This window comes from Cornus florida, unplaced genomic scaffold, assembly GCF_030987335.1.
Source record: "Cornus florida cultivar Cherokee Brave unplaced genomic scaffold, ASM3098733v1 CherokeeBrave_3.0.0_Hap2_Chr08, whole genome shotgun sequence".
Classification (NCBI taxonomy): domain Eukaryota; kingdom Viridiplantae; phylum Streptophyta; class Magnoliopsida; order Cornales; family Cornaceae; genus Cornus; species Cornus florida.
In genome coordinates this window covers 32,083,072-32,096,382 of record NW_026775578.1, presented here as the reverse complement: position 1 = coordinate 32,096,382, position 13,311 = coordinate 32,083,072, and the positions used below count along the sequence as shown (strand labels likewise).

At 33.2% G+C, this 13,311-nt stretch overlaps 1 protein-coding gene and 1 pseudogene across 1 annotated transcript; both read left to right on the top strand.

The window, feature by feature from the left end:
- The first annotated feature begins 605 nt into the window (after positions 1–605).
- LOC132271151 (organelle RRM domain-containing protein 1, chloroplastic) lies at positions 606–6,618 on the top strand. The gene is made up of 10 exons (XM_059772439.1): positions 606–1,081; positions 1,207–1,304; positions 1,870–2,110; positions 2,202–2,299; positions 2,389–2,454; positions 4,601–4,687; positions 5,495–5,563; positions 5,699–5,805; positions 5,917–6,066; positions 6,206–6,618. Exons 1-9 carry the CDS (start codon positions 696–698, stop codon positions 5,998–6,000), a joined length of 1,236 nt encoding a protein of 411 aa, XP_059628422.1. The 5' UTR covers positions 606–695; the 3' UTR covers positions 6,001–6,066; positions 6,206–6,618.
- Positions 6,619–8,602: 1,984 nt separating this feature from the next.
- Positions 8,603–12,473, top strand: LOC132270004 (GDSL esterase/lipase At5g03610-like; annotated as a pseudogene).
- Positions 12,474–13,311: the final 838 nt, after the last annotated feature.

Genomic DNA, 13,311 nt, shown 5'->3' with positions numbered 1-13,311 from the left:
TTCTGTGAGTTGACTCGAACTGTTGGCTTGTTGGCCCGTTCTTTGCCGGTGTTCAGGCGTTTCTACAGGGTGTTATCAGAGCGTTATTAGGTTCGGTAGTCATTTTTGTGATTTAATTGTTATTTTACCTTGCATGTTTCTATCCGGTCGGATCCATCTCAATTTTGGTATCAAAGCCATTACTGTTTCATTAAATTTAATTTATATATGTGATCTTTTGGTTCAAGAAGTCTATAAGTCTTTATTAAGCTACTGTATAATTTTAATTTACCGTGAGAAAATTAAAAAGAAAAGAAAAATATTAAATATTTTGTTCAAAGACCTTGCTGTAATTTTATTTCAAATCTAAGGCTTTTATATTATATTAAAATATTACTTTGGGTCATTTTAGTAATATAAGTTCTTTTGTGGTATAAAGCATAAAGTAAAATCTATTTTAGAAAAATATTCTCTAGGTCAATCATTTTAGTGAAAATCAAGACTTTATTTCCATTTTAGAGTAGCATTTGGGCCTTAAGCCCATGTTTTAGTAATAATCCCTTATTATTATTTCTATTGCGCAGACTGCATACACTTCCAAGTTACAACTTTACATACTCAAGTGCACCCCAAAATCCACACAAAATAAAGGTACCCAAACTCTGAAGAATACACTCTTGATTTTGTAACAAATTGAGTTGGGGCTGGTCTGCGCCATGGAACTAGCTCTCTCTCCCTCAGTTATTACCATGAACACAACCCCAAAATTCTTAGTTAAGCCCTCGACACCATTTCAATCTTCTATTTTCTTCCGAGTAACCCTCAAATTTCCCAACACCACACCCAAGTCTAAGAAGAAGCAGAGCAACACAAAGGGCCTCCTCATTCTTTCTTCTTCATCTTCATATTCTATCATTTCTTGTGCATCTTCATCAACAAGCACTGTATCAACATCTACTGCTTCCATTTTCACTGACCCATCTACTGCCAATGGCCAACATCACCACTGGATGGTCATCATGGAGAGTCCTTCACAAGGGGTCAGTTCCAAACCAGAGATCATCGATTACTATGTCAAAACCCTAGAGAAAGTTTTGGGCAGGTGGGTATGTTTCTATACATCCATATTAATGCTATGCCTACCCAATTGGTTGGTGTTCTTGTTCAAACCCATTAAAATTTTCTAAGTTATTGGTCTGAATTTGGTTTCTTTTGTAACTTGAACAGTGAGAAGGATGCTCAAATGTGTATATACGATGCTTCCTGTGATACCCATTTTGGTTTCTGTTGTGTTATTGATGAAGAGATTTCTCGTGAGCTCTCAAGTAAGTTTCTGTTTCTTGTATATCGCACATAGAATCAGCTAATAACAAATACAATAATTGCCACAACATCTCAGTCATGTATCTACATTATGAACAAATTACAAATACATATACTACTGGGGTGAGTGAATTATACAATTTTGAATGAATAAGTCATTCATTATTGAACAACTGACTATCACATTTTTTAACAAAACGATGTTACATTACTGGTCCACCTTTGTCCTAGTGGCTTTGGGTCTTAACACCCAAGTCCCGGGTCAAGGTTTCAAGACTTGTAGGGAGAGAAGAAACAAAATGATGATATATTCATTAAAAAATGTACTTGTGCATAGTTCAATTGTTTATTGAAATGGAAAAAGGTTTCCAAATGGAAACACCCTCCGATTCACACTCTGACTAATGTTATGTTTTTATCGTTCCATTTTCTCAACTATTATGAATTGTGATTAGTTAAAATATTTTTGGATTTTCTGTTTGAAGGTTTGTTTATATATTAAGATGCCTTATCACAAAATTTGCTGCTAGACAAAAGATGGTTGATTTACTTTGCATTATATTATAGGTTTACCAGGGGTGCTGTTTGTCAGGCCTGACCCGGATTTGAATTCTGTGAAAAAGGATTATAGTTATTCAAATGTTCAATATAATCCTCTATCAAACTCATTCTCTGGAAGTTCTTCATTGTTTCTGGAGGGAACTTCCAAACACTGGCTTGTTCGAATTGATAGGCCAGCGATTGGAGTGATGACAAAGGCACGGATGGTTGATTACTATACTAAAATACTGACCAAGGTCATGGGAAAGTAAGTATTCATACTTCAGCATCTAGATGTCCTGCTTCTTTCATTTACTTGCCTTTTATTTTCCTCACATTTGAAAGAAACTTTACCACAGCGAAAAGGATGCTCAAATGTGTATATATCACATTTCCTGGCAATCCAATTTTGGGTTCTGCTGTGAATTAGATGAGGAATGTGCACGAGAACTAGCTGGTTAGTATATGCTGCAGTGTCGTCTTTTATCCTGTTATTTTTAATGGATATGCTGTTGAAATGAACAAAAATGCCTTAATGTGGTGCAGGTGCGCCTGGTGTGCTATCTGTGCAGCCTGATGTAGATTTTGGTTCAGATAATAAGGATTATGGAGGTTTGTCACTATGTGCACTCTTGCTTGATTGATATTAGCAGCAAGTTATCTGTTCGCTTGATGAGTTTTGTAATTAATATCCTAGAAATTTTTTTATTAAATATTTACATGCTTTTTTAGCGGCTTAGAACTTTGCAGCTCAGTTTGAAACTTTCTGGAATGTGTTTGTGTCATGTTCTGTTTATTGCTTCTGAAATGCCTTTCTTGGCAAAATATACAGATGGTAGCATGTTAGGTGACGTACTTGCTCTAACTTCCAAAAAAAAAAAAAAAAAAAAAAAAAAAAAACCCCATGTTGGGTGAACTTGACAACTCATCTTTCTTCACTTGACTTGCTATGGAGGGATTAGACTTATTTATTATTTATTTTTATTTTCTTTTTTGGTTCTAAGACAAGTAGTTCAAACCCGAGTCAGATTTGGGGGCAGGATTTTGTTTGGATTTGGATATGAATTAAGGAAGGTAAGGAACTAATGCATCAATTCATGATTGCTGTGTGAGTGGCCTTGGAGGATAATCTTTAGTAAATCAGAGGGTAGAGTAGTGAAATAAACCCATGCAGCCCAGTAAGCAAGGTCCAACACCATTTTGGCCTCATGGGGTTGAGAATAAGTGGAAGAATCTGGACTTGCTCTCTGAGACAAAGGTCATAGACAGTTATCGGTAGACAGGTTTGAACTTTAGAGAGGAGGAAACTACTTTTCATGTTATCTTTGTAAAGTTTAAACACATCTATAGAGGGGTTAAGAAAACAAAGAGTTCCAAATCGATATGTTGACAGTTTGATTCTATTAGGGATATGGTTGATAGAGCATAAACTGTTGCGGAGACATGTGATCTATAGACTTGACTATCCAACAATGAATTGTTTTCATTGTACAATGGGAATGTTAGGTATTAGTGAATTGACAGCACTACTAGCTTTCGTGACTGTCTTTAGTGATTTTAACTTAAAAGTATATTATCATTTTACCCCAAGCTCTATTTAGGTGGATGCCAATGATCATTGGCCACTTATGTGGACACTTCAATTAATCTGTCTTTTGAAGAAAGATATTTTGAAAGTAATGATCATTTGATTTTGTATTGAGAGATTGTATTGCACTAGGAAATAATGAAATAGGATTGAAAAATTAGATGCCTATACAAGAATAACATAAAACCAATTTTACAACTTAGATATTACGTTAGTGGAAGCGGCGCATACTTGTTGAGATCCCAATCACAAATCAATACACCAAGTGAATAATATTTAACATTATTTGACTGTTTGTCTGTGGGCATGTGATGAGAAGAGACAATCCTTATATGCTCTATAAAAAAATATAGGACATTGATATTTACACCAATACCCGAGTCATTGTATCCCTCATTGTATCTAAGCCTCAAAGCAGTCACTGCTTTCCCTTGCTCAGCCAAGTGTCCCAAGTCTCTCAAGCAATACCTGCTTCTTTGTCAGTTTCGGTATTCATTCTTCTTTGCCAACCATCTCCAGAAAAACTGTGAATGGAGGTAAAGACATGAATACCTGACAGACTCATCCCTTGTTATATTATATAACCCTATTCTTGTTCTTGTAAGTCTCAACCGTCTAGACCGGTATTTATGTGAGGAGTGATAACCCAAATTCCTCGTTAGACAAGTGAATGCTGATTTTTGTAGCCAACGACAACCATTTGGTTGGAGGAGGTTTTCATTACGTTCTTGAGAGAACTAGATTAATTAGTGAAAAACCTCTAATATTAACTGCTCTAGGAAAAACATCTGAATGTGTACAAATTAATTATTTGCATTCAAATGTTATGCCATCACAAGGGTGGTAACAATACACATTTCTTGAATTTATTCCCTGTTCTCCTTTCGAGAAGGGGAGGGGGTTGGGTTCTGTAACTATGACTTCTTAGTTAAGAATTTTTAAATGGATTCAAGGATAGTTTTAATCAATTGACAATCAAATTTATAAGTGGTCATTGTTCTATCTGAATTATATCCTTTTGTTTTCTGGTCTGACATCTAAATTGTTACTGTAACTATTGTTACTACTATTTCTATTATTAAGTGTATAATTGCTACATCCATTGTACATCCACTTTACATCCATTGTGGCTACATTTTCTTACCTTGATAACAAGATGTGATATTTCAGGTGACACTTCAGAGCATCTTAGTGACTCCTTGGGTTCTTCAGTAGATAAACCAACAAACATCAAAACAAAGAAGCTTTTTATAGCTGGTATGCCTCAAAACTAGGTTGAAATTTGTCATTTACTTTTACCATCTTTGCTCTTGGTGGGGAATTCATTAACGTATGTCATCTTCACATCCTTTGCTTATTTGATAATTAGGGTGTAGACATCTTTTCATAGAGTCTATCAGAGGAAAAATTAGAACTGAAATCTCTGAAGGTCGAGGGTTCAAGTCCCCGTAGGGACAAGTGGGTGTGTGAGTGTGTTTCTTGCCAATGAAAAAAAAAAAAAAAACTAGTTATCCTGTTAAAATTCCCTGTATTAACTCATATATATTTAACAGTTCCTTCAGCCATAGCCTGTTTATTCAAGGGCATCTGCTGTTCAGTGAGCAGGAAAAAACACATATACAACATCTCTAATTTTTTAAAATAGACTAACAATTTCTTCTAAGCATCTAATGGGTTCTTGTCTTGTAAACACAACATGAAATGAATAATTGGTGCAACCAGAATCGTTGCTGGCATTAATTTTAACGAACCTGTTTCATCTTATAATTTGAAGTCCACCCATAATTTTTATATATATATATATATATATATATATATGTATTTTTAAACCTAAATCTAAACTATTAAATCTTAAACTTAAGTTAAACTCCATACTAAATCCATTATTTTTAAATCTCTTAATCCAAATTGAACCACAATACTTTTCATACTTGACTCAGCATCAGCAAATTCTGTCTTCCTCTCCCTTCCTTTTCAAAGTTTTTCTCATCTGAATTCTGTCATTTCCTATTTTTTTTTCTTTTTCTTTTTCTTTTCTTCTCTCTCTTTATTTCTCTCAAACAGGTCTCTCGTTTTATACATCGGAGAAAACCTTACGTGCGGCATTTGAAGGTTTTGGTGACCTTGTTGAAGGTACACTTGCCTTTTCCATCTCATAAAAAAATATATATAGTAATAAAAAAATAAAAATTGAATAGTAGTTTTGCAGCAATAATGATGACCTAATTGTATAATAAGCTATGTTGATTGGCCGCTTTTTGTTGACAGTAAAAATTATAATGGACAAGATTTCTAAAAGGTCCAAAGGTTTTGCCTTTATAGAGTATACAACCGAGGAGGCTGCTAGTGCAGCACATAAAGAGATGAATGGCAAGGTAGATGCAAATAATATCTGTTCTATTTCACCCATGGTTTAGAACTTGATGCAACAATGTTACACTCACAAAGAAAAAGGCTGAATCCCATTTTCTCAATGGTGCTTGCAGATCATCAATGGCTGGATGATAGTTGTTGATGTTGCCAAGCCGACTCCACCTAAGAACAGCAGGGGTCGTCCTAGAACTGGATAAAAATTTCCTCCTCCAAGGAGGGATCAAATTTATTTATTCAGGCATTGGAAATTCATCCTCTTCTCTGTAAGCTCTCACTCGCCATGCTCTACCCTAAAATATTGTGTTCTGCAGTGACTGCCTACATGCCATTTCTTATAGACCAGAGATTCAAACATTTGGCCACCAGGGTAAGCATTTTCAAATTTTCCTTATCCTCTTACAGAACAACGAATCTTAGAATTGGAATGGACCGAATGCCAGAAGTGACCATTCCTGAAGAGAGACTTACAACTGGTTGCAACCTGCACGTGAGAAGGGTTGAGGATGCGCCTTTTTGGCTGCGGAACATCATTTTCGTTGTACAAAATCCACATTTTTCATCTACTTGGAACAAACTTAATACCATCGTGGAGTAATTTCTCCTCTTAACGGAGCTGGGAGGTTGTTATGCAACTTTTTCTTCTTCAAGTTCTGGAAATTTATGCTGTAATTTTTCTAGGTCTAAAGGTGATGTGCCACGCAACAAGTGAAAACTCTTCACCTAGCCTAAACTCCCACCAAGAATGAAATTAAGATACCATTCCAGCTCTGTAATACGACTTGTCGATTATTGAAAAACTTTTACAAGTTAGATTATGTAGCACCTTCAATTAGTTTTCTTAAAGGCATTGATAAAATGGAAAACAGGACTGAAAGTTGACAACAAAACCCTAGAAACTGGAATTGTGGAAAGACCTAACTGAACTTATCGGATATCGGCATATTTGTGCAAAGTTTAATTGCAATTAGTTTGCTGCTTGTTCAATTTCTCTCTTAGATTCTGTTTGTGCGTCTATGTTTTATGCTAGAAAATAAATTTGAAAATTTCAATGAAGAGAATATAACAGAGAAAAAAATGTGTCAAGCATGAAATTTTCAATGTAGAGAAATAATATTTTCATTGCACAAAATATTCTTGCATTCTTTTTATTAACAAAAATCATTTAGAAAAACAAAACACAAAAATTGTTTCTCAAAAACACTAAAAAGTATTATAGTATTCATCAATTACTTTTCTTCACTTTCACTCTACTCAATTTTTAAATAAATGAAATGACAATATTATCTTTTAAAAGTGAAGTGTAAACGTCTATTTAATTAGGCCTTTGGGCTTGCAATTTGTTCTTGTTTGTATAAGGTCCAATAACCTTGTTGGACCATTCTCCTTCCATTCTCTTCTAATTGGCTCTTTAGTCCAGCCCAACTATTTACATTTTAAGTCTATATATAAATTTGCTTGACTCTTTGAGGAAAAGAAAGAAAAATTTAGGAAACTTAATTCCCATTTTTTTTTTTTTCTTTTTCTTTTGCTCTTTAAATTATTTTGATTTTCTTAAAAAAAACAAAAGGGTTAAATTTTCCTTATTCAATCAAAGTCTAATTTTTTCCTTTTAAAGTTCTCATTTTTATTTTTTTTCCTACTTAAAAATCTTCTTTTTGCACTTACGAATGATGTATATAATATGTAATTTTTTTTTCCTCTTTTTATTTAAATTTATTACTATAATTTATGAAGTTAATAGGTGTAATTTTCATGTATCCTTTCAAAATACAAAGACCTACAACTATATTCAATGAAAATATTAATTACTAAATATTATTTTAGTTCTTATATTGGTAATACACTTATATTTCTTATACTATCCATTGGTTTAACATATTGTTTTGCAATGATTTTATTTTTTTACTTTTTTTATTTTTTAATTTTCTCTTTGATTTGAATAACCTAGGTTGCGTTCACTAACGTGAAATATTTTTTGTTAGAAACATAATTTTGTTTTTCGGAGTGAAAATAAGAAAAGCGAAATGGATATTATTAATCCTTGCTGTGGTCACAATTTTGAAAACCGAAAATAATAATAGTGTTTTGGTATGACATTTTTGTTATGAGATGTACAATTATTTTAAAAACCAATACATGATAATAAAATGCAATATCTAATTTAAAATCACAAATCTTAATAATAACCAATAAATAAGTATAAAATAAAATATACTATGACAAAAACAATCATGTACGAGAGTACACATTTATTATGTAATACATAATATATTTGACATATAGTATATTATAATAAATAAATATTTTTATATAATATATCCTATATGTAATAAAATATATAATGCATTATAATATAATATTTAATATAATTATATATTAACTAAAATAATTTAAATTATTATATAATATATTATATATTAAAAATATAGTTTTTATTAATATATAATATGTAGTATTAATTTACAACATGTATTTTGTTTGAAATGAATAGTGTTTATATAGTAACAATGGTAAAAACATATACACCTTTTATGTTTCCTTAACAAATGTAAATATATTATTAAATATAATTTTTGTTTTTGTTGGTAACAGAAAACAAGAAACATTTTTGGTTAAAACGTAGTCCTATATTTGTCATGTTTGTTGAAATTGTTTTTTTCTTAAACTGCTTTCTAAATTGAAATTCTGGCGTCGCCCTGAACAACTTAATTTGTTATCATATATATATATATATGTATATATATATATATATACCTTCATATGCGAATCTGTGTGCACCACCTCAAAACTAAGTCATTGATGGAGAAGCAAATGAGCTGCGTCGTATTCTCTTGTATCTTCTTCTTCTTGTTTGGTGCTTATACAGGTTGACATGGATGCCTTGCTTTTAATTAGTGCTGTTTTTCGTAACTAATATTGTTTCCATATCTAATTCCTCATTCATGCATGCATGCAGTTGCAGAATCGCATAACTACTACCATGGTGGCGACTCAGGAGTGAAGCTTGTCGTATTCGGGGACTCGTATGCGGATACTGGGAATTGCCCCAGAGCATTGGCAAGCTCGTGGAAACAACCTTATGGAACTACCTTTTCCGGCAAACCAACAGGCCGCTTCTCCGATGGGCGTGTCCTCACTGATTATATAGGTGCATCTTCTTCTCCTTCTCTCTCTCACACAGTGACACGCACAGCTTCTTACCATGAGTTTTTTCTACTACTGCGCACCGCGCACTTTTATTTTTCACAAATATATAATTTGTCTCCAACTTTTTATTTAGTACTTGTAATTAATTTCTTTTATCTTTTTTTAGGAAAACTTACAAAATTTTCAACCTCAAAAAAATGTCTTTTTTTTTAATAAAATTTTATGCAACCTTAAAACTTGGTGGATGGCTAGATCAGAATAGGACTTGGATCCACTCATGTACAAGTGTTTAAGCTTTAATGTACCGTGGTTATGGTGTCAAATTATCAACTTTCATTTAAGTTGGCACTGATAACGTTTCATATCGTTTGGAAAGAAAAGTTTCAAGACAACTTATAGAGATGAAATGTCTATATATGTGTAAACACATTTTAAATTAAAATCGTAATAATAAAGATTAGAAGTTATGGTGTAATAATAAAGAAGTTCTTAACAATTATATGAAATGACGCATTCTACCTAGCACAAATATTGCCATCATAACATGCATAACTTATATGTAGAAAATCTTACCTTTTACCATTACATCAGGCATCGATGATACCCAAGGGATAGTTTTACAAGTTTGAGTTTCATTTCAACCGACCTCCATAAATATAGAGGATAGACTTTGTTAGTTTCAATTGTTTTGTGGCGAATTTATGGACGGGTGTGTCGTGGGCAGGTGCAAGAGGCACTGACAAGTTATCACACTGGGCGAGTTATGGATACACAATTCCACGTCGCCTGGGTAAGTGAAATGTGAAGTGCTTATTTGGGATGGTGCTATCTCCAATTGGTATGAAACCTTTTGAGATAAAATTCAAGAGCAAAACGGATTTTTTATTTATTAAATTAGGTTATTTTGGTAATTTTTGTTTAATTTGTCTAACTATAATCTACACAATATGATTCTTGATATCGGTTGAAATTCGGAATAATTGGCCAGCCAAAAAATAATCACAACTCAAGTTTTAATTAGTGTGGAGACTTGAATAAAATCAACCTCAAAATTTTATTTTTCCTTAATAATAATAATAATATTATTATTGGTGTTGCATACAGCTGCATTTCTGGGCACCAAATCTCCATTACCCTATAGATGGAGAGAATTTGGTGGGAAATTGGTACAACATGGGATGAATTTGGCTCATGGAGGTACAGGTGTCTTCACCACATTGGTCAGAGGACCAAACATGACAACACAAATCAATTATTTGCAAAACCTCCTTGAAGAAAATGTGTACACCAAACGCGACCTAAACTCGTCGGTTGCTCTGGTGTCCCTGGCAGGCAACGACTATGTTACTTACATGGCGCACAATGGCAGCTTTCAGGTGAGTGGTTAAACTAATTGTTGATCTGTGTGCTTGGCTTATGTGTTTTAATTAGCACCCTCCTTTGTGTATAATATTTAATATTTTTATTTTATTTTGCAAGTAAAATTTTGTATTTATGTCACATTATGTGTAATATTGACATTTAATTCGTTTTGAAGTAACAATATAATAAATTAAAATTGTTGAATATGATTTTTAGGTGCATGTTCAATGACAAAATTTTGGAAGCTATGGGTTTTAGTAGTTCCTAAATTGTAGTTAAGTTGGAAATGTGATTGGAGTCGGATTTATGTAAAGTCTTAGATTCATTTATGTAGGTTTCGTTTAACTAATTTGATTCGAGTCAGATTTATATCCATTTACAATGGTCTCATTTAATAGTGTAATTTGATCGAAATTGAATATATGTAATATTAGATGCATTTAATAAGTTAGTCTAGCTCGTTTGAAAACATTTAATAGTTGTAGTTTAATTGGAGTCGGAACAGTTTTAATTGTTCTTCAACTAATTTTTAAAATTGATTTAAAAAAGGGTCTTTTTTTTTAACTTTTCAGAAAACAGTTTTCAAAAATTGTCAGCCAAAAAGAATTTCGTACTATTTTCTGAGAACAATTAAAACTGTTATTAAAAAACTGAACCAAACAGGTCCTAAATTTTGTTTGGATTAGCTGTCTAGAAAGCAAATTTTCTATTTATGCTTTCAAATACACACGCACAGTATGATTTAGAAATCCTAGCCCTAAATTTATCTACTAATTGTTGAGATAGCAAAGTGGACAGAAAAAACCCAGTTATCTACCTATTGTTAGGATTTAGTTGCAGTAAATTTAGGGTTAGGGTTTCTAAATTTTGGAGTTAATTTATCTACCAATTTTCCTATCTCCATTTAGAAAAATATACATCTCTAATTAATTCCTATATCATAAACGATTCAAATTTATAAAGAGGAGTGTTCTCAAACTCTTAATTAATTGAGAAAAGAAATATAAATAAATAAATTGATGAGTAGGGGTACTCTATTCGAAAAGAGAGTACGAGAGACTTTTCTTGGATGCATGCAAGTATAGAATCCATTTTGGCTCGTGCATCCAATTGAGAGCCTCGTTTATTATAATTATTTAAGTTGCACATTCTTTAACAATTTAAACGTGTGTATGTATTATGTATGTATTACGTATACACATACAATAAGGTTTATATGCATTCTTTGTACATGAACAAGGTTTGCCAGCCTTCACCACCTCTGTAATCAACCAGCTTGCCCTGAATCTGAAACGGATTCGCGGGTTGGGATTGCGAAAAGTAGCTGTAACAGCCATGGAACCCTTGGGGTGCTTGCCTGCATTCACTGCCTCATCTTCGTACCAGAATTGTAGTGCAACTGAAAATGCAGCCACAATGTTCCATAACCAAATCTTGCAGCAAGCATTGCAGAGGTTGAACAATGAAAGTAGGGGACATGTGTTTGTGATGCTTGATTTATACAGCGCTTTCATGTCTGCATTCAAGATAAAAGAAAACTATTCAGGTGATCATTTTTTACAGACCATATAGACATGCCTTAAATTAAACATACACATACATGGAATACAAATATGTTTGGCATACAAATCATATATATGTGAAAGTCTACAATATCTCGGGTTACCATATCCTGGAGATTCCCAGTCGGAGGTTCCCACCTGATGAATGATCCAATAGTTAAGAGGCTCCGAGAGTACGATATACCCGAAGTATTGTAGGCTATCTCAATAAATATGTTTATACAGTTGTGCCTTAGTGAACTGTTCAAGAAAATAAATAATATATTTATATAGATATATAAATTAACCCAATCTTCCTGGTGCATGCAGAAAATTCAGAGTTTGAGAACCCATTGAAATCATGCTGCGTGGGTGTGAGCAGAGAATATGGATGCGGAAGCGTAGATAAGAATGGAGTGAAGAAGTACATGGTATGCAATAACCATAACCAATAATTCTTTTGGGACATAATGCATCCTTCAGAACAAGGCTGGCTTGCAGTTTACAAATATCTACTGTCTTCTCTCCACCATCATCTATCCATTTAGTGGAGAATCTTTTTTCATAAAATAAATTGGCCTGTTTTGTCATTTTTCATAAAAAATTTAGAAAATCAGTTTAAAGATCATTATCCTTCACCTATATGGTTTCAATGTGCTACTATAAGGGCTTTGAAAAACAGGGTATGACCCATGGATTAGTGAAAATGTGTATTAGGTTTGAGAGGGAGAGAATTACATGTCAACTGAAGTGGCTATGGAGACCATTATCTATAAGGATACATAGGAGTTTGGCTCATTTATTGAGAGCCCTTAAAGTCTCACTCAACTAAAGGATGTATTATACTGATTTATGGAAGAGATTTTAATATGGGTTCAAGATTATATGATCTCGGTCAATTATAACTTGTCACGTAAATAAATGTGGTCTTATTCAATTTTTATCTTGTACCATATAAAAAGTTCAGACTATTAATTTTCTTTATAGGACTTGATGTAGGTTACCTACTTTAACTGCATAAGAAATTGTAAGTTGTTCGGTGCAAAAGCTGTTATGTTGATTAAGTTGTAAACAATACATTAATAACCACCGCTAAGGGGGGGGGGGGGGGGGGGGGGGTGCAATTTTTACGATTAAGTAGAGTTTGAGAGATGACTATACCGGGGAAACCCTTGTTGGAAGAAATTCAACCAACTGGGATGCAAACCACGAAGATTTACGAAACAATCCACAATTATTGAAATAAAATACAATGGACTAGCTGTGACTCAGGCTCACACCCACTTCGCTCTACCAAGTATCAATCTTTAAATATTTATTTGGCTTTATGACACCTCGTCCAAACACGCTAGACTTTAGGTTATTTCTTGATGTTTGTAGAAGGGTTGACGAACACTCATTGAATGCTCTATCCCTTCAAAATTTAATCAACCCTCATCTTCTTTTAAAAATGAATTT

What these genes read in the sequence shown, in the direction of transcription:
- LOC132271151 (XM_059772439.1), top strand. Translation starts at nt 696, where the DNA reads ATGGAACTAGCTCTCTCTCCCTCAGTTATTACCATGAACACAACCCCA. An exon ending in GATTTCTCGTGAGCTCTCAA is followed by an intron (nt 1,305 to 1,869) that starts GTAAGTTTCTGT and finishes ATTATATTATAG; the next exon opens with GTTTACCAGGGGTGCTGTTT. An exon ending in AAAGAAGCTTTTTATAGCTG is followed by an intron (nt 4,688 to 5,494) that starts GTATGCCTCAAA and finishes TCTCTCAAACAG; the next exon opens with GTCTCTCGTTTTATACATCG.